At 48.9% G+C, this 22,827-nt stretch overlaps 2 protein-coding genes across 2 annotated transcripts in view; one reads left to right on the forward strand and one right to left on the reverse strand.

The window, feature by feature from the left end:
* Window positions 1–1,910: 1,910 nt before the first annotated feature.
* Window positions 1,911–22,827, reverse strand: part of LOC138372040 (uncharacterized) — an 88,468-nt gene continuing 67,551 nt past the window's right edge. Inside the window, exons 2-3 of the mRNA XM_069337148.1 lie at window positions 11,085–11,554; window positions 1,911–2,233 (exon numbers count right to left, since the gene is read on the reverse strand). Of these exons, the coding sequence (XP_069193249.1) occupies window positions 2,026–2,233; window positions 11,085–11,527 (651 nt within the window). The 5' untranslated portion in view covers window positions 11,528–11,554 and the 3' untranslated portion in view covers window positions 1,911–2,025. The remainder of the gene's footprint in view (window positions 2,234–11,084; window positions 11,555–22,827) is intronic.
* LOC138371808 (serine/arginine-rich splicing factor 4-like) overlaps window positions 11,954–22,827 on the forward strand; it is a 49,505-nt gene continuing 38,631 nt past the window's right edge. Inside the window, exon 1 of the mRNA XM_069336832.1 lies at window positions 11,954–12,019. Coding sequence (XP_069192933.1) covers window positions 11,954–12,019 — 66 coding nt within the window. The remainder of the gene's footprint in view (window positions 12,020–22,827) is intronic.

Below are 22,827 nucleotides of genomic sequence, written 5' to 3' on the forward strand. Positions count from 1 at the left end.
ATCACTCCCCCCCCACCCCCCACCTAACTTCTTAGCACCAGCAAAATTTAACTCACACTGATCCTACCCTACGTTCATCTAGGTTCATTACGACCTCAAGAAACGGTTGAATGAATTAAAAAAGGGCAAGAGAGCAAAAACAGCTTTGGTAATGGCTGGGCCACATCCCAGACTGTGGCGTGGGGTCACATCCCAGACTATGGCGTGGGGTCACATCCCAGACTGTGGCGTGGGGTCACATCCCAGACTGTGGCTGGGTCACATCCCAGACTGTGGCTGGGCCACATCCCAGACTGTGGCGTGGGGTCACATCCCAGACTGTGGCTGGGTCACATCCCAGACTGTGGCTGGGCCACATCCCAGACTGTGGCGTGGGGTCACATCCCAGACTATGGCGTGGGGTCACATCCCAGACTGTGGCGTGGGGTCACATCCCAGACTGTGGCTGGGTCACATCCCAGACTGTGGCTGGGCCACATCCCAGACTGTGGCGTGGGGTCACATCCCAGACTGTGGCTGGGCCACATCCCAGACTGTGGCGTGGGGTCACATCCCAGACTGTGGCTGGGCCACATCCCAGACTGTGGCTGAGCCACATCCCAGACTGTGGCGTGGGGTCACATCCCAGACTGTGGCTGGGCCACATCCCAGACTGTGGCTGGGCCACATCCCAGACTGTGGCTGGGCCACATCCCAGACTGTGGCGTGGGGTCACATCCCAGACTGTGGCTGGGCCACATCCCAAACTGTGGCTGAGCCACATCCCAGACTGTGGCGTGGGGTCACATCCCAGACTGTGGCTGGGTCACATCCCAGACTGTGGCTGGGTCACATCCCAGACTGTGGCTGGGCCACATCCCAGACTGTGGCTGGGCCACATCCCAGACTGTGGCGTGGGTCACATCCCAGACTGTGGCTGGGCCACATCCCAGACTGTGGCTGGGTCACATCCCAGACTGTGGGTGGGCCACATCCCAGACTGTGGCTGGGTCACATCCCAGACTGTGGCTGGGCCACATCCCAGACTGTGGCTGGGCTACATCCCAGACTCTGGCTGGGTCACATCCCAGACTGTGGCTGGGCCACATCCCAGACTCTGGCTGGGTCACATCCCAGACTCTGGCTGGGCCACATCCCAGACTGTGGCTGGGCCACATCCCAGACTGTGGCTGGGCCACATCCCAGACTCTGGCTGGGTCACATCCCAGACTGTGGCTGGGCCACATCCCAGACTGTGGCTGGGCCACATCCCAGACTCTGGCTGGGTCACATCCCAGACTGTGGCTGGGCCACATCTTAGACTCTGGCTGGGTCACATCCCAGACTGTGGCTGGGCCACATCCCAGACTGTGGCTGGGCCACATCCCAGACTGTGGCTGGGCCACATCCCAGACTCTGGCTGGGTCACATCCCAGACTGTGGCTGGGCCACATCCCAGACTCTGGCTGGGTCACATCCCAGACTGTGGCTGGGCCACATCCCAGACTCTGGCTGGGTCACATCCCAGACTGTGGCTGGGCCACATCCCAGACTGTGACTGGGCCACATCCCAGACTGTGGCTGGGCCACATCCCAGACTGTGGCTGGGTCACATCCCAGACTGTGGCTGGGCCACATCCCAGACTGTGGCTGGGCCACATCCCAGACTCTGGCTGGGCCACATCCCAGACTCTGGCTGGGTCACATCCCAGACTGTGGCTGGGCCACATCCCAGACTCTGGCTGGGTCACATCCCAGACTGTGGCTGGGCCACATCCCAGACTCTGGCTGGGTCACATCCCAGACTGTGGCTGGGCCACATCCCAGACTCTGGCTGGGTCACATCCCAGACTGTGGCTGGGCCACATCCCAGACTCTGGCTGGGTCACATCATCACACCCAACTGAACTTACCAAGCTTACAGATTTAATATGACACAAAACGTTCAATTTAAAAGAGTAAGACGCTATAATATTATCACCTCAGAGTGCAAGATGAACCAAGATATCCAGTTTACAGATACACGATAACAATTTCCTCACGAGCTTAACTACGCCACACCATAAACAATAACACACAGTAACTCCACCACAGTTCTCTGAGAGAAGGGCTTATAGCCAGCAGGTAGTGAAGACTGACCGGGGGACCGTCCAGGATAGATATAAGCTTCTCCCTGGTGGTGAAGACGGGCTTGGTCAGGCCGCCCCTCGCCGCCGGGCTGAAGAAGTACAGGGAGCGCCCTCCGACCTTCGTCCTGTGAGGGGAAGAAGAGACATAACACTTGTCAAACACCGCACCTTGTTTGGCTCTGACATTGGGCTTGAGGCCCATCACCCACGGTGGGGGATGGGTGTTAAAGCAAGAGTTTACAACTACTTTAGTCCTGAATATACACACACACAATCTGCTGGAAGCTATACTCATAAAAGAAAAAACCAGCTTAAATATACCGAGTATAACTACTTGGATACCTTGCCTACGCTTAGACCCAGACCTCGCCATACACCACTGGATATCGAGAGGTCTCACAACCTTACCCCATTGTGTGGCTTCCATCCCCCATTATGCCCCTATTTCTTTACTGATGTGTGATTACTTCACTTTAATTACCTCCCCCCCCCCGGTTGCATTGTGCAGTTGCATCCTGGTGGAGGGTCAGTAGTTGTACAGTGAAGGGTGGGAAGGACCTCAACACCAGCCTAAACATACACACAGGCTGCCTGTCCCTTAACCAAATGAATTAATTATGGAAAATGCTAATCATTTGATTTGCAAAGCTTTATTTTGCAACATCAAATCTTTCACCACTCTTAGTATATTTTAAACCAAATCTTCGCTGCGACATCTGAGGTCGCAATGTTCTTCTCTTGCCTTTTCTAACAGCCGGCTCCAAGTCTCTGGCTGATGCCGGATTTGTGGTTGATGTCTCTGATGCGTCACAAGAGTGGAGCCGGACCTCGGAGCTGCTCGCACACATACTTTATTCACACACAAAAGTCGTTTGATATTTTGGTTAGAGTCTGCAGGCACCTTTCACCACCATTGATATCATGCATCCTTTCCATGCATAAAATGCAGTACGCACGATATATATATATATATATATATATATATATATATATATATATATATATATATATATATATATATATATGTATGTATATATATATATATATATATATATATATATATATATATATATATATATATATATGTATGTATATATATATATATATATATATATATATATATATATATATATATATATATATATATATATATGTATGTATATATATATATATATATATATATATATATATATATATATATATATATATATATATATATATATATATATATATATATATGAATTGCCTCAAGAATTTGTAATCTTCTTGAATCTTGGGTTTTGTCTATTATGCAAGTATTCTTGTTCAACATTTCTCTTGTTAGAGTAATGTCATGGGCTTGTCTCATGTGATTCCTAGGGGCACCAGATTGAAGATGGCATGTCAAACGCCTCGTCAGCTTAGTCGACGTCATACCTATGTACTTACATTGAAGGTTACATCCTTCGTGGGGGCAAGTGTACATGTATACAACGCTTGACTGCTGTAGAGGGTTCTCCGTCGGCTTCGGCCTGTTTTTGATAAGGAGTTCGGAAGTCTTCTTGGTTTTGTAGAATATTATCAGGTTTATGTTTTGGTTAGGAGTAATGCTTTTTACTCCTTTACGGATTATTTCTTTCATTATTCTTTCCTCTTTTATATGTTCACTGTGCATGGTTGATTTGTAATATAATTTTATTGGAGGTGTTGTGGTTTCTGTTCTAGGTTCTGAATTATACCAACGGTCCAAGTGTCTTCTTATAGCAGCGTTTATTTCCGCGTTGCTAACCAAAAACATAAACCAAAAACATAAACCTGATAATATTCTACAAAACCAAGAAGACTTCCGAACTCCTTATCAAAAACAGGCCGAAGCCGACGGAGAACCCTCTACAGCAGTCAAGCGTTGTATACATGTACACTTGCCCCCACGAAGGATGTAACCTTCAATGTAAGTACATAGGTATGACGTCGACCAAGCTGACGAGGCGTTTGACATGCCATCTTCAATCTGGTGCCCCTAGGAATCACATGAGACAAGCCCATGACATTACTCTAACAAGAGAAATGTTGAACAAGGATACTTGCATAATAGACAAAACCCAAGATTCAAGAAGATTACAAATTCTTGAGGCAATTCACATAAGAATAGAGCGACCTACCATGAACACCCAAATCACGGAAGTATATATATATATATATATATATATATATATATTGTGACGATAATCTCCTTCAAGAGATTGAGCCTGCTCTTCCCTCCAAAATTACGTCTTCACAATTATATAAAAAGACTATGGAAGAAATGTCCAACAACGACAACAACACCAGCAAGGCTTGCAAGGGTGAGCAGAAACGTATGCAGCCCGCCACCTGTTCGGACCCAAATCACCAAACTACCCGTTGATCGCTACGGCTCCGCTGATTGGTCGCCGGTCTGGCTGCACCTGCACTCGCCCCCCAATACTACCTGATGTCGGGGGTCGCCCCAACATCAGTCTTCAGAATGTTCCGTGCTTTCGTAGCCAGCACTCCTCCCAGCTAGACGTTAGCGTGTACTGAGAGAGGTGGTGGCTTTAAGCCAATATTCCAGCACCTCCCACTTAACTTTTGTTTTGCACTTCTTATTATTTTGCCTTAACGTAACTTTCATTGTGTCATTTAAGTATTCTTATTATTTTGATTCATTGATTTTATTATACATATTTGTTTGTCCATATTTTCATGTTTTGATTTATTTAACGTAATTAAAATTTCATTGTTAAAGTTTTACTTGTGTTTTGTGTGTCTTCTCCTTACCTTACCACAGACGAAGTTCCAGTTTTTCTATTTTTTTTATAACTATGTGACGAGGCCATACCCCTAGCATTAAACAGCCGAACACCAACGCGTTACCGTCACAAGTTATATGGGGGCCTGTCCTAGGAGCCTCACTCAGGTACTGGTGCCAAGTGGTAATTTATGGTAAGCGTATTTAACTCTGTTAACGTAGCTTTACTATTTTTCATTCAATTTCATTTTTTATAAGGTGCGGTGTATTGTGCATTACGAGAGTAACATATAGTGAAGGTGAGACAACTTTGGATTACGTGGTGACTGTAGGCCGCAGTCATACTCTTAATTGGTCATCTCTCCCTCCATGTTATTACTCGTATTTACCATCTATGTCCCTTGAATATTTCTCATTCTGACAGATCATCATATTGGTACCCTGGTACTGTGGTCTGCCCCGGGTCAAGAGTACCCAATCTTCTGCAATCTGACTGTAGGAGGACAAAGAGGGCCATAGTTCCTCTAGCTCGAACTTTAGTTGCTGAATTGGGACCTCAGCAGCAGTTCTCGTCACCAGTTGACACCTCGCACCCCTACACGTCAGTCAGAGATGATGATACATACAACGGTAGGGAATTAGCTTATTTTTTCAGAGCACAAAAGTTCGCTAATTCTGTAAGTATCATATTAAATTCAGTGGGAAAAACTTGCTTTATGTCCTATAGAGACTTGGCAAGGTATGCCTACATTCTTGGACTACCAATTTTACTTTTGAAGCATTTAACTGTTTCATTTGTTTTCGAAACTTTGTTTCATTTGTTAGTAGGATTTTCTTGCCCTTATTCTCTTACATGAGTACCGGGTACAAGATTTCCTGCGCCCTTGATTTAATTTAATCATTTAATATCTTTCACTTAACGTTAATTGTTAAAGATCACACAGGATAGGTACCAGTTGCCACGTTGTCCTGTTTCTGACATTTCATTATTGAACATTCGTGTACCTTTATTTGCTAATTTCACCATGTTTCGTCTCCAAACTTTCCGTGCAAATCCAGCAGGTGAAATAGGGACTTTAAGTCGTGCCAAGAGGACTGAACTACAAACTCTTGCACATGAGTATCAACTAGAAGTTCCCTACCAAGCCAACAAAAATGACCTACACAACCTGTTGCTGGATTACTATTTAGAGCAAGGTAAGATAGACTCTGAAACTCATGAAACTTACTATATTGCAGAGAAAACTGACTTGGCAACGATGAAACTTAAACTAGAGCTGGCCAAGATTGAACGTGAGCAGCAAAGGGAAGCCCTCGAACAACAAGAACGAGCAGCTGCCATACGAAGGGAAGAACAAGAACGTGAGATTGCCTTACTCCAGGAGCGGGAACGCATACGGCTTGAAACCAAACAACGCGAGTTGGAAATGCAACGTGAACATGACAAGCAACAAGCGACTCTGGCTCTTGAGTGTCGTCAACGGGAATACACGTTGGAAACTTCACACCTCGCTCAACGCCAGCAAGCTACTGCCAATCTTCCCGTCAGTTTTAATATATCACATGCAAGTAAGTTAATGCCATCCTTTGTAGAAGCAGAAGTTGATGTGTTCTTTACCACCTTTGAAACCCTTGCTAATCAACTCAGTTGGCCTGTCGACCAATGGGCCACACTTCTCAGAGTCCATCTTACAGGTAGAGCTGCAGTCACACTCAGTACTTTGGCGTCTGAGAATGACTACTACACTCTGAAACAAGCAGTGTTAGACGCCTACCTACTCTCTACTGAAAGTTATAGAAGGAAATTCCGTGACCACCTGAAGGCAAGTACCACTACCTTCCTCGAGTTTGCTAACACGAAACGGAGGTATTTCATGAAATGGCTGGAAGCAGCACATGTCTCTACTTTTACAGAACTCGTCAACCTGATGCTTGTTGAAGAATTCTTGAGACGTGTGCCGCCTCCTGTCCGCCTCTACTTAGCAGATAAAGAAGAAACCGACTACCTGAAGTGTGCTAAGTCGGCTGACACTTACAGCCTCATCCACCGGCTGACACCTGAACCATCCTCCAGTAAGAAGTCGTGGTACAGTTACGAGAAGGTGAGCCCCGATCAAGCTGGTTCACAACTGTACTGCAAGTATTGTAGACTCTATGGACATACCATAGACAAGTGTGGTAAGTCTCAATACAAGGGAACCACTGACCAACAACGACCCAAACCAACTCCTCCTAAGTCCGGTAAGCCTGTGATGAATGTTGGTGTTGATGTTAATGATCTTTCTCTTTTCAGTAACCACCTGTATACTGGAACTGTCTCTGCCAACGGTTCAAATCCGGAGGGACGTTTCAAATTGAAGATCTTGAGGGACACAGCGGCTCTACAATCGATCATCTTGAAGTCTGCTGTGCCCAACATAGTCTACACCGGGGAAACAGTCTTCATCACTGACCTCACTGCTACCACTCCATACCCTCTCGCCAGAGTCCACCTGGATTGTCCCTACGTGAACGGGGAAGTCCAAGTCGCCGTCAGGGAAAAGCCTTTTCCCATGCCTGGAGTGCAACTTCTCCTAGGCAACGACTTGGCAGAAGACCTGCAACCAACCAACCTGATCGTCATGGACAAACCCCAGGTGTGTAACTCTGTGCCAAGTAACCCTATTCTTGAGTATGTTCCAGCAGAGGTTCAAGAGAGTGATGAAGTTTCTCCTCCGGTTCTCGTGACCACCCGTGCACAAGCCGCACGTCCACAGCCAGCTGACTCTACTGCTACCGCTGTCCCTCAAGACCCTCAGAAACTACCCCCGCATCTGACCAAGTTGGAGTTCCGTAAGTTGCAGAGGGAAGATCTTACTTTAACACCATTGTTTTTCCAGGCTGAGACTCAACCCGACAGTATTCCTGGGTTCTTCCTAGAGAACGACTTGCTCTACCGCAGATATAGACCCAGTAAACTGAAGGAGGAGGACGATTGGGCCAACACCGAACAACTTGTGATTCCCACCAGCCTGCGGCCCACTATTCTACACCTGGCCCACGGAGCATTCTCCCACTACGGCTTCAACAAGACTTACCATGGGATTCGTCAAGACTACTACTGGCCAGGTATGGTAAACAACGTCAAACAGTACGTAAAACAGTGTCATACATGTCAGATGGCAGGCAAACCGAACGTCTCCATTCCCAGAGCACCACTGATTCCCATACAGGTGCCTGCGGAACCTTTCCACAGACTCATAATAGACTGTGTTGGTCCTTTACCTCGGACCAGTTCAGGTAACGCCTACATCCTAACCATCCTGTGTCCTACCACCAGATTTCCCATAGCAGTTCCAGTGAAGAACATCACGGCTGCTACGGTTATCAAACATCTATTGAAGATCTTCACTCAATACGGATTTCCCAGGGAGATTCAAAGTGACTGTGGCACCAACTTCACCAGTGATCTCTTCAAAAGGACACTGGAGGAGTTCAACATCAAACAGGTATTGTCCAGCCCCTATCATCCTGCTTCACAGGGTTCTCTTGAACGTAGTCATCAGACCATCAAAGCACTCTTGAAAAAGTTTTGTAGTGAAACCTCAAAGGATTGGGATAAGCAGATTGACCTAATAATGTGTATTTTCAGAAGTCTCCCCAATGAGTCCCTAGGAGTATCTCCTTATGAGATGCTCTACGGCCGTAAGTGCCGTACTCCCCTTAAGGCTTTCAAAGACTCTCTCAGAGATGCCACCTTCAGTGAGCATCAGAATGTGCCCCAGTTTCTTCAAAACCTTCAGCACATTCTAGAGAGAGTCCACCGCTTTGCCCATGATAATCTATTGAAAGCCCAGGTGAGAATGAAGACTCATTACGACCAGACCAGCAAAGTAAGAAAATTCAAGCCGGGAGACTTCGTCCTTGCTTATTTCCCTATCCCAGGTTCACCTTTACAAAACAGATTTTCAGGACCCTACTGCGTCAAAGAGTGCAGGAATAATAATAATTATGTGATAGAGACTCCTGATAGGCGGCGGAAGACCCAGCTGTGCCACGTCAACCTCCTGAAGCAATATAATGGTACTCCTCCCACTGTCTTGACTAATTATTCCACATTCACAGAACCCTACATCCACAGTGAGACCTTCCCAGCTTCTTCTCCCGAAAGCACTGACAAGGAGTCGGCGCTTTCTAATTCCAAAATCCTTAATGATCTTCCCAAATGCTTTCAGGATAATAATCGTGCTCCTATGCCCTCTTCTAATTCCACTCTCACCTCGTCAGATAAGCCCTTCATCCTCCATGTCGACGCCAATGGTACCGACGTGGGTGGTGTCGTGATGCAGCAACGAGGCGAGAAGAATACACCTGTCAGCGACTACTGCTACAAGGATCTACGGAACAATTGGCAAGGAGCTACTCTTCCTCATCCTGAAGCTTCAGCACTTCACTCCACACCTGAAAAGTGCTCGGTCCACCATCAATACGGACCACACCACCCTACACCTCCTGCAGCACGCCCACTTCTCATCTCAACGTCTTCTACTATGGGCTTGCTAACTGCAGAAATTCAACCTGGAGACACGCTATACCAAGAGTCTGACAACATCTTAGCCCATGATCTCTCCAGAGTTTATGAAGTAGAAGCAACTCCATCTAATACTCCACCACATAACGACGTACTTCTTCCAGAACCGCAGGCTTCGGGGGAGAGTTGTGACGATAATCTCCTTCAAGAGATTGAGCCTGCTCTTCCCTCCAAAATTACGTCTTCACAATTATATAAAAAGACTATGGAAGAAATGTCCAACAACGACAACAACACCAGCAAGGCTTGCAAGGGTGAGCAGAAACGTATGCAGCCCGCCACCTGTTCGGACCCAAATCACCAAACTACCCGTTGATCGCTACGGCTCCGCTGATTGGTCGCCGGTCTGGCTGCACCTGCACTCGCCCCCCAATACTACCTGATGTCGGGGGTCGCCCCAACATCAGTCTTCAGAATGTTCCGTGCTTTCGTAGCCAGCACTCCTCCCAGCTAGACGTTAGCGTGTACTGAGAGAGGTGGTGGCTTTAAGCCAATATTCCAGCACCTCCCACTTAACTTTTGTTTTGCACTTCTTATTATTTTGCCTTAACGTAACTTTCATTGTGTCATTTAAGTATTCTTATTATTTTGATTCATTGATTTTATTATACATATTTGTTTGTCCATATTTTCATGTTTTGATTTATTTAACGTAATTAAAATTTCATTGTTAAAGTTTTACTTGTGTTTTGTGTGTCTTCTCCTTACCTTACCACAGACGAAGTTCCAGTTTTTCTATTTTTTTTATAACTATGTGACGAGGCCATACCCCTAGCATTAAACAGCCGAACACCAACGCGTTACCGTCACAATATATATATATATATATATATATATATATATATATATATATATATTAGTCCAGGCTGCTTGTCTCAAAATCTTAGCTCTCTTAAAGAAATTTTCTTGATTGTTGCTTTCTTCTGTTCTTCATCCTGTCACTTCCCCCTCTTCCTTAGGTCTCCTTCCACTTCCTCTTCCTCCTCCTTCCTGCTCTCCCACAGTGCCCCTATCACCCCTCTCCAGATAAGGGAGGCGATGCCAGAGGTGTAGTTATTACCAGTCGTTTTCATTACTCTCAACATCGACCTCCTCTCCTCAAACCTATCTCCGTCTTTCCCTTTCTCCAGGGGCCCCCTGAGTGCCCCTTGCAGGTCTTCCTTTGTGCCTCTTGCAGGCCTCCCTTAGTACCCCCTTGCAGGCCTCCCTTAGTGCCCCCTTGCAGGCCTCCCTTAGTGCCCCCTTGCAGGCCTCCCTTAGTGCCCCCTTGCAGGCCTCCCTTAGTGCCCCCTTTCCAGGCCTCCCTTAGTGCCCCCTTGCAGGCCTCCCTTAGTGCCCCCTTGCAGGTCTCCCTTAGTGCCCCCTTTCCAGGCCTCCCTTAGTGCCCCCTTGCAGGCCTCCCTTAGTGCCCCCTTGCAGGCCGCCCTCCGACCTCTCCTCCATCCATGCAAGTATCTATCAACTGTTTCCCTCCCTCAAATCAAGCCTCATTCTGCCAGTCTCTCACGCCCTCTAAACCTCCCGTTACTCTCCTATCGTGCCTCCATGCCTCCCTCCCTTCTGTCGCTCCCTCCCCTCTGTTGCTCCCTCCCCTCTGTTGCTCCCTGCCCTCTGTTGCTCCCTGCCCTCTGTTGCTCCCCTCTGTTGCTATGCTCACTTGTGACTAAAGACCACATGTTCTGTGGTGATGTGGCGAGGGACGAGGCGCTCCAGCAGCTGGTGGTCGTAAGGGCTGCAGTTGACCACACTGGCTGGAGGCCTCACCTCCTGCTGCTGCTGCTGCTGCTGCTGGGAGCTGCTCATGTTGTTGTTGGAGTCGTTTTTCACTGTGATTCTTTTGCTATTAGAGCTATTGATCTTGTCTGTGATGTTGCAGTGAAGAGGGCTGTTGGTCCTGCTGCAGTGAAGGGGGCTGTTGGTCTTGCTGCAGTGAAGGGGACTGTTGGTCCTGCTGCAGTGAAGGGGGCTGTTGGTCTTGCTGCAGTGAAGGGGGCTGTTGGTCCTGCTGGCGATGCCACCAGAGAAAGTCCCACTGTTGTTGGGGCTGTAAATCTTGGCAGGAACACTACTGTTGCTGCTGCTGTTGTTGCTGCTGTACATTCTGCCGATGCTGTGCTGTACGTCTTTCTGGAAATAAAAATATCATATATCATATATCTTTGGAGAGAGAGAGAGAGAGAGAGAGAGAGAGAGAGAGAGAGAGAGAGAGAGAGAGAGAGAGAGAGAGAGAGAGAGAGAGAGAGAGGGTAAGGGGAAGAGCGAGAGTAATCTCTGGGCACCACCGGGTAGCCACTGAACATAATGTCATCAGTCGTGTACTGAGAAGTGTCATCAGCAGGTAACTCGACAATACGTACACATTACCACGTATTAGCGTATCACTCGTATCTCTTAAGTCCATCACGAAGACTCCAAAACCCACACCCTGCACTTTGTGTGTAACCTGCAAAATATTGACTGTGACCGCTATTTTCAGCTTATTAGAGTGTTTACTGTCACCGCGGGTCACGCTATGGTCACGCCACCATGTTCCTCGTGCCCACCCATCCACAAAACAGCTCGTATCTCGAAGGTATTGCTGAAAAATACTGGGTAAATAGGCATCTATCTTGTAAAATGGCCGTCATCTTGGAAAAATATTGAAAATTCTTGGCGACTTTTCATCTGTAATGGCTTTTAAAGTTGTTAGAAACATGTGTGGCAAGTGTATGACAACCAACAGCTTAGCTGGGATGTGTATAACATATGTATTACATGGTCTCTCTCTCTCTCTCTCTCTCTCTCTCTCTCTCTCTCTCTCTGTCTCAGATAATGTAATTCTGCAACTTGAAAGTATTAAAGTTCATCGTTATCGAGGTTACCATAAAATTGAACGATTACACGTCGAGAGGAAATATAAAAACTCTATGGAAAACACATCTGCAATTCCATTTCAGATTTCTTTTTTTTTTTAACTGTACGGGGTTCACTATAAATGTTAATATTTCCTAAAGCATGGCACTAGGGCTGACCACAACTATGACACATACCCCCTCCATGTTTTATGTTGGATAGTTGAGAGAGAGACTGCCTCCAAGCGTCAGCTCTTCTACTCTGACTGACAGACTAACAGAGATATAGAGACATCCTATTTTATAGATATAAATATGTTTGTAAACATAGCATTTACATCAGTGAAGTAATTTACATTGTAAGCTGTATATAGGTTTGTACCAATATATGTCTCCAATTAGATGTTGTAAGTTACATGTTTACTTTTGTCTACCTGCTGCTGGTTCCGGGGGTCCAACGTTCCTGCGGCCCGGTCTCTGGCCAGGCCTCTTGGTGCTCTGGTCAACCAGGCTGTTGGACGCAGCTGCTCGCAGCCTGACCTGGGTAATCCATAAGCTAAACAGAGTACTGTAAATATATAAATACCAACAAATATTTCTTGCTAATATATATTTAATATATATTTTACCATATCTGACTGACAAGTAATTCATTCATTACGTTAAAAAACCCACTTATTCCTTTTTGAGAAAGTTTTGTAAATATATATTAATGGAAGACAATTAGTGTCAGTCAATCCTTCTATTGAGGGATTCTATTCTTCAATAAAGGGAAAAAGGATGATTTATTGAGAGTATGGAAGAGACAGGGATTCCATACATAGTGTATGGAGAGACTGGGATCCACACACAGTGTATGGGAGAGACAGGGATCCCATACATAGTGTATGAGAGAGACAGAGATCCCCCACAGGGTATGGGACAGAGATCCCCTCACAGTGTATGGGAGAGACAGAGATCCCCTCACAGTGTATGGGAGAGACAGAGATCCCCTCACAGTGTATGGGAGAGACAGAGATCCCATACACAGTGTATGGGAGAGACAGAGATCCCCACACAGTGTATGGGAGAGACAGAGATCCCCTCACAGTGTATGGGAGAGACAGAGATCCCATACACAGTGTATGGGAGAGACAGAGATCCCCCCACAGTGTATGGGAGAGACACAGATCCCCACACAGTGTATGGGAGAGACAGAGATCCCCTCACAGTGTATGGGAGAGACAGAGATCCCCACACAGTGTATGGGAGAGACAGAGATCCCCTCACAGTGTATGGGAGAGACAGAGATCCCATACACAGTGTATGGGAGAGACAGAGATCCCCCCACAGTGTATGGGAGAGACACAGATCCCCACACAGTGTATGGGAGAGACAGAGATCCCCCTCACAGTGTATGGGACAGACAGAGATCCTCTGAGTCCCATTCGTGGAATTGTTAGCTTAAAAGCAACATTAATATCTCATTCTATCCCTGACCATTCCGTCCAGTATGCACTAAATAATAAACATATGACTTTATTTTGATATATTTTGTTATTTTATTTATATATACAAGAGTTCCTGCTATTGAGAAAGATGAGGAAAGGGAAATTGATGTGCTCAACAACTTAACAATTCATTAAAACATGTACAATATATATATATATATATATATATATATATATATATATATATATATATATATATATATATATATATAAACAGGGGCATTACTAATTATACACTAATGGGCCAGCCAAAATCCCAGTTCCAATCAGCAGGGACGAATGGGTATTAGTGCACCAGAAACTTATTAATTAAATCAATACTCCCCAGTAACCACTTAGCCCGGGTACATAACTAACCTACAGGAAGGTGTTCACTGTAACTCCACTAACACACATCAGCTACAAAGCCTCGCTACACGAGACTATGTTGATGAATCTTGTGGCCACCTTTCCTCATTACCTAACTCCATCACAATAACCTAATTCAAAAGGCAAAGGAAAAAAAATTATCAAAACCCAATAGACGGTAGAACGACGGTTTTGCGTTATGCAGGTCGGTGTTCAATCCCCCGACTGTCCACAAGTGGTTGGGGGCACCATTCCTTCCCTCCGTCCCATCCCAAATCCTTATCCTGATCCCTTCCCAGTGCTAAATAGTCGTAATGGCTTGGCGCTTCCCCCCCCCCCTCTGATAGTTCCATTCCCGTCCAACCACAAGTAGATGAGGGACAAAAATAAAAGCTTTCCTCCTCGCCACACGGAACTAAGCGTATGGCGGCCGCGTGTTGAAGCTCTCAACATCGGCAGATGCAACATTTCCTTGCCTCACTTATGACAAAAATCACAGCTGCCACCAGCGTGTGACGAGCCATAAGTCAGACAAGCCATACGATGAGAGGCAAACATTTCACAAGCTCACTCAATGATATGGAGGAAAAACAAAACATAAAGCAATTCTTTCGTGGCTGTTGTGAAAAATTTCCCGGGGCAGGGGTGGAAAATGACAAAAAGATCTTATTCAAGAACTGTTTAAAGAAATTGTATCGTCTGGGTCGCTACATGAACATAAAAGTTCATTTTCTGGATAAGTCTCCTTGATAAGGTTGCTGGAGGTCTATGTGAGGTGAGTCAGAAGCCAGGTGAGGGTCTATGTGAGGTGAGTCAGGAGCCAGGTGAGGGTCTATGTGAGGTGAGTCAGGAGCCAGGTGAGGGTCTATGTGAGGTGAGTCAGGAGCCAGGTGAGGGTCTATGTGAGGTGAGTCAGGAGCCAGGTGAGGGTCTATGTGAGGTGAGTCAGGAGCCAGGTGAGGGTCTATGTGAGGTGAGTCAGGAGCCAGGTGAGGGTCTATGTGAGGTGAGTCAGGAGTCAGGTGAGGGTCTATGTGAGGTGAGTCAGGAGCCAGGTGGAGGTCTATGTGAGGTGAGTCAGGTGGAGGTCTATGTGAGGTGAGTCAGGAGCCAGGTGAGGGTCTATGTGAGGTGAGTCAGAAGCCAGGTGAGGGTCTATGTGAGGTGAGTCAGGAGCCAGGTGGAGGTCTATGTGAGGTGAGTCAGGTGGAGGTCTATGTGAGGTGAGTCAGGAGCCAGGTGAGGGTCTATGTGAGGTGAGTCAGGAGCCAGGTGAGGGTCTATGTGAGGTGAGTCAGGAGCCAGGTGAGGGTCTATGTGAGGTGAGTCAGGAGCCAGGTGAGGGTCTATGTGAGGTGAGTCAGGAGCCAGGTGAAGGTCTATGTGAGGTGAGTCAGGAGCCAGGTGAGGGTCTATGTGAGGTGAGTCAGGAGCCAGGTGAGGGTCTATGTGAGGTGAGTCAGGAGCCAGGTGAGGGTCTATGTGAGGTGAGTCAGGAGCCAGGTGAGGGTCTATGTGAGGTGAGTCAAGAGCCAGGTGAGGGTCTATGTGAGGTGAGTCAGGAGCCAGGTGGAGGTCTATGTGAGGTGAGTCAGGAGCCAGGTGAGGGTCTATGTGAGGTGAGTCAGGAGCCAGGTGGGGGTCTATGTGAGGTGAGTCAGGAGTCAGGTGAGGGTCTATGTGAGGTGAGTCAGGAGCCAGGTGGAGGTCTATGTGAGGTGAGTCAGGTGGAGGTCTATGTGAGGTGAGTCAGGAGCCAGGTGAGGGTCTATGTGAGGTGAGTCAGAAGCCAGGTGAGGGTCTATGTGAGGTGAGTCAGGAGCCAGGTGGAGGTCTATGTGAGGTGAGTCAGGTGGAGGTCTATGTGAGGTGAGTCAGGAGCCAGGTGAGGGTCTATGTGAGGTGAGTCAGGAGCCAGGTGAGGGTCTATGTGAGGTGAGTCAGGAGCCAGGTGAGGGTCTATGTGAGGTGAGTCAGGAGCCAGGTGAGGGTCTATGTGAGGTGAGTCAGGAGCCAGGTGAAGGTCTATGTGAGGTGAGTCAGGAGCCAGGTGAGGGTCTATGTGAGGTGAGTCAGGAGCCAGGTGAGGGTCTATGTGAGGTGAGTCAGGAGCCAGGTGAGGGTCTATGTGAGGTGAGTCAGGAGCCAGGTGAGGGTCTATGTGAGGTGAGTCAAGAGCCAGGTGAGGGTCTATGTGAGGTGAGTCAGGAGCCAGGTGGAGGTCTATGTGAGGTGAGTCAGGAGCCAGGTGAGGGTCTATGTGAGGTGAGTCAGGAGCCAGGTGGAGGTCTATGTGAGGTGAGTCAGGAGCCAGGTGAGGGTCTATGTGAGGTGAGTCAGAAGCCAGGTGAGGGTCTATGTGAGGTGAGTCAGGAGTCAGGTGAGGGTCTATGTGAGGTGAGTCAGGAGCCAGGTGGAGGTCTATGTGAGGTGAGTCAGGTGGAGGTCTATGTGAGGTGAGTCAGGAGCCAGGTGAGGGTCTATGTGAGATGAGTCAGAAGCCAGGTGAGGGTCTATGTGAGGTGAGTCAGGAGCCAGGTGGAGGTCTATGTGAGGTGAGTCAGTGGAGGTCTATGTGAGGTGAGTCAGGAGCCAGGTGAGGGTCTATGTGAGGTGAGTCAGGAGCCAGGTGAGGGTCTATGTAAGGTGAGTCAGGAGCCAGGTGAGGGTCTATGTGAGGTGAGTCAGGAGCCAGGTGAGGGTCTATGTGAGGTGAGTCAGGAGCCAGGTGGAGGTCTATGTGAGGTGAGTCAGGAGCCAGGTGAGGGTCTATGTGAGGTGAGTCAGGAGCCAGGTGGAGGTCTATGTGAGGTGAGTCAGGAGCCAGGTGAGGGTCTATGTGAGGTGAGTCAGGAGCCAGGTGGAGGTCTATGTGAGGTGAGTCAGGTGGAGGTCTATGTGAGGTGAGTCAGGAGCCAGGTGAGGGTCTATGTGAGGTGAGTCAGGAGCCAGGTGAGGGTCTATGTGAGGTGAGTCAGGAGCCAGGTGAGGGTCTATGTGAGGTGAGTCAGAAGCCAGGTGAGGGTCTATGTGAGGTGAGTCAGGAGCCAGGTGGAGGTCTATGTGAGGTGAGTCAGGAGCCAGGTGGAGGTCTATGTGAGGTGAGTCAGGAGCCAGGTGGAGGTCTATGTGAGGTGAGTCAGGAGCCAGGTGAGGGTCTATGTGAGGTGAGTCAGGAGCCAGGTGGAGGTCTATGTGAGGTGAGTCAGGAGCCAGGTGAGGGTCTATGTGAGGTGAGTCAGGAGCCAGGTGGAGGTCTATGTGAGGTGAGTCAGGAGCCAGATGGAGGTCTATGTGAGGTGAGTCAGGAGCCAGGTGGAGGTCTATGTGAGGTGAGTCAGGTGGAGGTCTATGTGAGGTGAGTCAGGAGCCAGGTGAGGGTCTATGTGAGGTGAGTCAGGAGCCAGGTGAGGGTCTATGTGAGGTGAGTCAGGAGCCAGGTGGAGGGTCTATGTGAGGTGAGTCAGGAGCCAGGTGGAGGTCTATGTGAGGTGAGTCAGGAGCCAGGTGAGGGTCTATGTGAGGTGAGTCAGGAGCCAGGTGGAGGTCTATGTGAGGTGAGTCAGGAGCCAGGTGAGGGTCTATGTGAGGTGAGTCAGGAGCCAGGTGAGGGTCTATGTGAGGTGAGTCAGAAGCCAGGTGAGGGTCTATGTGAGGTGAGTCAGGAGCCAGGTGAGGGTCTATGTGAGGTGAGTCAGAAGCCAGGTGAGGGTCTATGTGAGGTGAGTCAGGAGCCAGGTGAGGGTCTATGTGAGGTGAGTCAGGAGCCAGGTGAGGGTCTATGTGAGGTGAGTCAGGAGCCAGGTGGAGGTCTATGTGAGGTGAGTCAGGAGCCAGGTGGAGGGTCTATGTGAGGTGAGTCAGGAGCCAGGTGGAGGTCTATGTGAGGTGAGTCAGGAGCCAGGTGAGGGTCTATGTGAGGTGAGTCAGGAGCCAGGTGGAGGGTCTATGTGAGGTGAGTCAGGAGCCAGGTGAGGGTCTATGTGAGGTGAGTCAGGAGCCAGGTGGAGGTCTATGTGAGGTGAGTCAGGTGGAGGTCTATGTGAGGTGAGTCAGGAGCCAGGTGAGGGTCTATGTGAGGTGAGTCAGGAGCCAGGTGAGGGTCTATGTGAGGTGAGTCAGGAGCCAGGTGGAGGGTCTATGTGAGGTGAGTCAGGAGCCAGGTGGAGGTCTATGTGAGGTGAGTCAGGAGCCAGGTGAGGGTCTATGTGAGGTGAGTCAGGAGCCAGGTGGAGGTCTATGTGAGGTGAGTCAGGAGCCAGGTGAGGGTCTATGTGAGGTGAGTCAGGAGCCAGGTGAGGGTCTATGTGAGGTGAGTCAGAAGCCAGGTGGAGGGTCTATGTGAGGTGAGTCAGGAGCCAGGTGAGGGTCTATGTGAGGTGAGTCAGGAAGCCAGGTGGAGGTCTAGGTGAGGTGAGTCAGGAGCCAGGTGAGGGTCTATGTGAGGTGAGTCAGGAGCCAGGTGGAGGTCTATGTGAGGTGAGTCAGGTGGAGGGTCCTATGTGAGGTGAGTCAGGAGCCAGGTGAGGGTCTATGTGAGGTGAGTCAGGAAGCCAGGTGAGGGTCTATGTGAGGTGAGTCAGGAGCCAGGTGAGGGTCTATGTGAGGTGAGGTCAGGAAGCCAGGTGAGGGTCTATGTGAGGTGAGTCAAGGAGCCAGGTGAGGTCTATGTGAGGTGAGTCAGGAAGCCAGGTGAGGGTCTATGTGAGGTGAGTCAGAGAGCCAGGTGAGGGTCTATGTGAGGTGAGTCAGGAGCCAGGTGAGGGTCTATGTGAGGTGAGTCAGGAGCCAGGTGAGGGTCTATGTGAGGTGAGTCAGAAGCCAGGTGAGGGTCTATGTGAGGTGAGTCAGAAGCCAGGTGAGGGTCTATGTGAGGTGAGTCAGGAGCCAGGTGGAGGTCTATGTGAGGTGAGTCAGGAGCCAGGTGAGGGTCTATGTGAGGTGAGTCAGAAGCCAGGTGAGGGTCTATGTGAGGTGAGTCAGGAGCCAGGTGGAGGTCTATGTGAGGTGAGTCAGGAGCCAGGTGGAGGTCTATGTGAGGTGAGTCAGGAGCCAGGTGAGGGTCTATGTGAGGTGAGTCAGGAGCCAGGTGGAGGTCTATGTGAGGTGAGTCAGGAGCCAGGTGAGGGTCTATGTGAGGTGAGTCAGGAGCCAGGTGGAGGTCTATGTGAGGTGAGTCAGGAGCCAGGTGAGGGTCTATGTGAGGTGAGTCAGGAGCCAGGTGGAGGTCTATGTGAGGTGAGTCAGGAGCCAGGTGAGGGTCTATGTGAGGTGAGTCAGGAGCCAGGTGAGGTCTATGTGAGGTGAGTCAGGAGCCAGGTGGAGGTCTATGTGAGGTGAGTCAGGAGCCAGGTGGAGGTCTATGTGAGGTGAGTCAGGAGCCAGGTGAGGGTCTATGTGAGGTGAGTCAGGAGCCAGGTGGAGGTCTATGTGAGGTGAGTCAGGAGCCAGGTGAGGGTCTATGTGAGGTGAGTCAGGAGCCAGGTGAGGGTCTATGTGAGGTGAGTCAGGAGCCAGGTGGAGGTCTATGTGAGGTGAGTCAGGAGCCAGGTGAGGGGCTATGTGAGGTGAGTCAGGAGCCAGGTGGAGGTCTATGTGAGGTGAGTCAGGAGCCAGGTGAGGGTCTATGTGAGGTGAGTCAGGAGCCAGGTGGAGGTCTATGTGAGGTGAGTCAGGAGCCAGGTGAGGGTCTATGTGAGGTGAGTCAGGAGCCAGGTGGAGGTCTATGTGAGGTAAGTCAGGAGCCAGGTGGAGGTCTATGTGAGGTGAGTCAGGAGCCAGGTGGAGGTCTATGTGAGGTGAGTCAGGAGCCAGGTGGAGGTCTATGTGAGGTGAGTCAGGAGCCAGGTGGAGGGTCTATGTGAGGTGAGTCAGGAGCCAGGTGAGGGTCTATGTGAGGTGAGTCAGGAGCCAGGTGAGGGGTCACCATCAAGACATACAAGCCGAGGAGGAACGCCGACTGCTGTTCCAGTACTAAAAGGAGACAGGAAAATCCAACCTTCCAGAGTAGTCTAAACAGGAAAATATAATCCACCCGTGAGCGTGTCACTGTCTTGTTTCCACGGCGCTCTATGTCAAATTATAAGCATATTCTGGATCACTTTGTGCCCACGTTGGAATAAAATGAATTAAACTCTAACATAGAATTATATCTTTCTATTTCAACATGTCTGACCAGATATGTCACAGCTAAACAATATATTTATTAATCTGTAAATTGACGCGTGGTATTGTTCGTAGGATGAAAGTGAAATGATAAAAACTGGACACATTTCAAGATGGGAGTTTATTTTAGCCCTAAACACACTTTTTCTCCTGACACCCTGACCAATACGACTATTGTTGATTCAGTCTCGTACATTACTGTATTCTGCACCACCAGACCTCAGAGAAGAACATTGAGGAAGCCATACGGTTCTCAAAATAACTTCAATAACCGATAAAAACGACTGCAACCCAGTTTAAGTTAATCCTTTCTTTTTTAATGGCCGACACGCATGATAAGGACTCAGTTCTAAGATTGCCCTCAGCAAATAAGGCGCCGTCTTAGTAAATGGCCGCCATTTTGGATAATGGCGGCTGTTTTTAACCTCAGAGGGGGGGGGGGGTGGGTGGGGGGAATTGACGGCACCCCGCTTTCTGCAATCATTTTCCCGGGGGTCTAAGGGTCGTACGTGCTAAATGGAGCCCGCTTATAGCTTTTTTTTGTTAACGTGGACCAATTGGGTTAATAGGCGCGCCATTCCTGATGCTGCGTCTGATGACAATTAACTATAATTGCACCCAATTTTGCGACAGTGATAAACACCGCTTAGGGAACTGTATCATAGGCGTCAGTTACGTATATTTTCTTTGAAATGTTACGTGAAATCTCAGCCCTATATCAGGAGACTGTTACAGCTGAACATCCTCTAATATGACCGATTGGGCCACTGTAACTTGACTGATTGGGTCACTGTAAGTTGACTGATTGGGTCACTGTAACTTGATTGATTGGGTCACTGTAACTTGACTGATTGGGCCACTGTAACTTGACTGATTGGGTCACTGTAACGTGACTAGTTAGGGCTCATAATTCACCATGGGATTTTGACTGATTGCTCCTCTGAGTAATTAAACTATAATGACTCCTGTGAAGCATATAATGATGAGTAGTTGGCTCATCATCGTACCCTCAATGATGACAATTAAGATGCAGTTTTCAACTGATGCCCATAACCTGGGTATTGACGGATGGTTTGAATGCCTCTCTCTAGACGACACGCTGCTATAAGCCAGGATAATAATACTCAACCACCGGCTAAGGGAAGGGTAGGAGAGGGAGGGAGGGAAGGGTAGGAGAGGGAGGGACAGGTAGGAGACGAAGGGACGGAGCCTGAGTGACCTTGTCTCTCAAATCACGAAAAAAACCCAGACGTTGTGTCCTCTCCTTTACCGCCACAGTTCCTGGAGTTGTTGACCAGTTGACCAGACAAACCTCCTCATTAGAGGTGTGAGTGGTGTTGACCTCCTCACGCCTCACCTCTCCCAGTGCCTGTGAGGGCCACCTCACTAAGCCAAGTAACTCTCACCTCACGCTAAGCCACCTCCCCGCACTCACAAACCTCCACCTGTCGACACAGGCACGCCAGCTGTCGACACACAGACAGGCACGTCAGCTGTCGACACACAGACAGGCACGTCAGCTGTCGACACACAGACAGGCACGTCAGCTGTCGACACACAGACAGGCACGTCAGCTGTCGACACACAGACAGGCACGTCAGCTGTCGACACACAGACAGGCACGTCAGCTGTCGACACACAGACAGGCACGCCAGCTGTCGACACACAGACAGGCACGTCAGCTGTCGACACACAGACAGGCACGTCAGCTGTCGACACACAGACAGGCACGCCAGCTGTCGACACACAGACAGGCACGCCAGCTGTCGACACACAGACAGGCACGCCAGCTGTCGACACACAGACAGGTACGTCAGCTGTCGATACACAGACAGGCACGCCAGCTGTCGACACACACAGACAGACAAGCCAGCTGTCGACACATACAGACAGACAAGCCAGCTGTCGACACACACAGACAGGCACGCCAGCTGTCAACACATACAGACAGACAAGCCAGCTGTCGACACACACAGACAGGCACGCCAGCTGTCGACACACAGACAGGCACGCCAGCTGTCGACACACACAGACAGACAAGCCAGCTTACAGAGTGCATCAGCAACAAGTCTGAAACTTCCGGTGCAAATGCATTCCGGATTAACGTTATTCAGAACTTGCTCAGTAAGATTAAGAAAAATACCACTTGAGATCCTCCCTCGGGATCCCCAGGCGGCTTTGAGTGCTCACTTGAGCACCTCAGGGGTGTGCTCACCCTTGAGCACCACAGGGGGTGTGCTCACCCTTGAGCACCTTACTGCTTTGTCCCTACCTTGGTCCCTACCTTAGTCCCTGCCGTCTGAACTTCACACGAGTACCTAAGTAACAGGAGACAACGAGTCAGTGTGAGGGGTGAGGTCTCAGATTGGCGAGACGTCACCAGTGGGGTCCCGCAGGGGTCAATCCTTGGACCCATACTGTTTCTTATATATGTAAATGATCTTCCAGATGGTATAGAATCGTTTATCTCATTGTTTGCTGATGAAACAAAAATTATGAGGATTAAGACGAAGGAAGACAGAATGAGACTACAAGATGAGCTAGACAGACTGCATGAATGGTCCAA

This window comes from Procambarus clarkii, chromosome 37 (genome assembly GCF_040958095.1).
Source record: "Procambarus clarkii isolate CNS0578487 chromosome 37, FALCON_Pclarkii_2.0, whole genome shotgun sequence".
Lineage (NCBI taxonomy): Eukaryota > Metazoa > Arthropoda > Malacostraca > Decapoda > Cambaridae > Procambarus > Procambarus clarkii.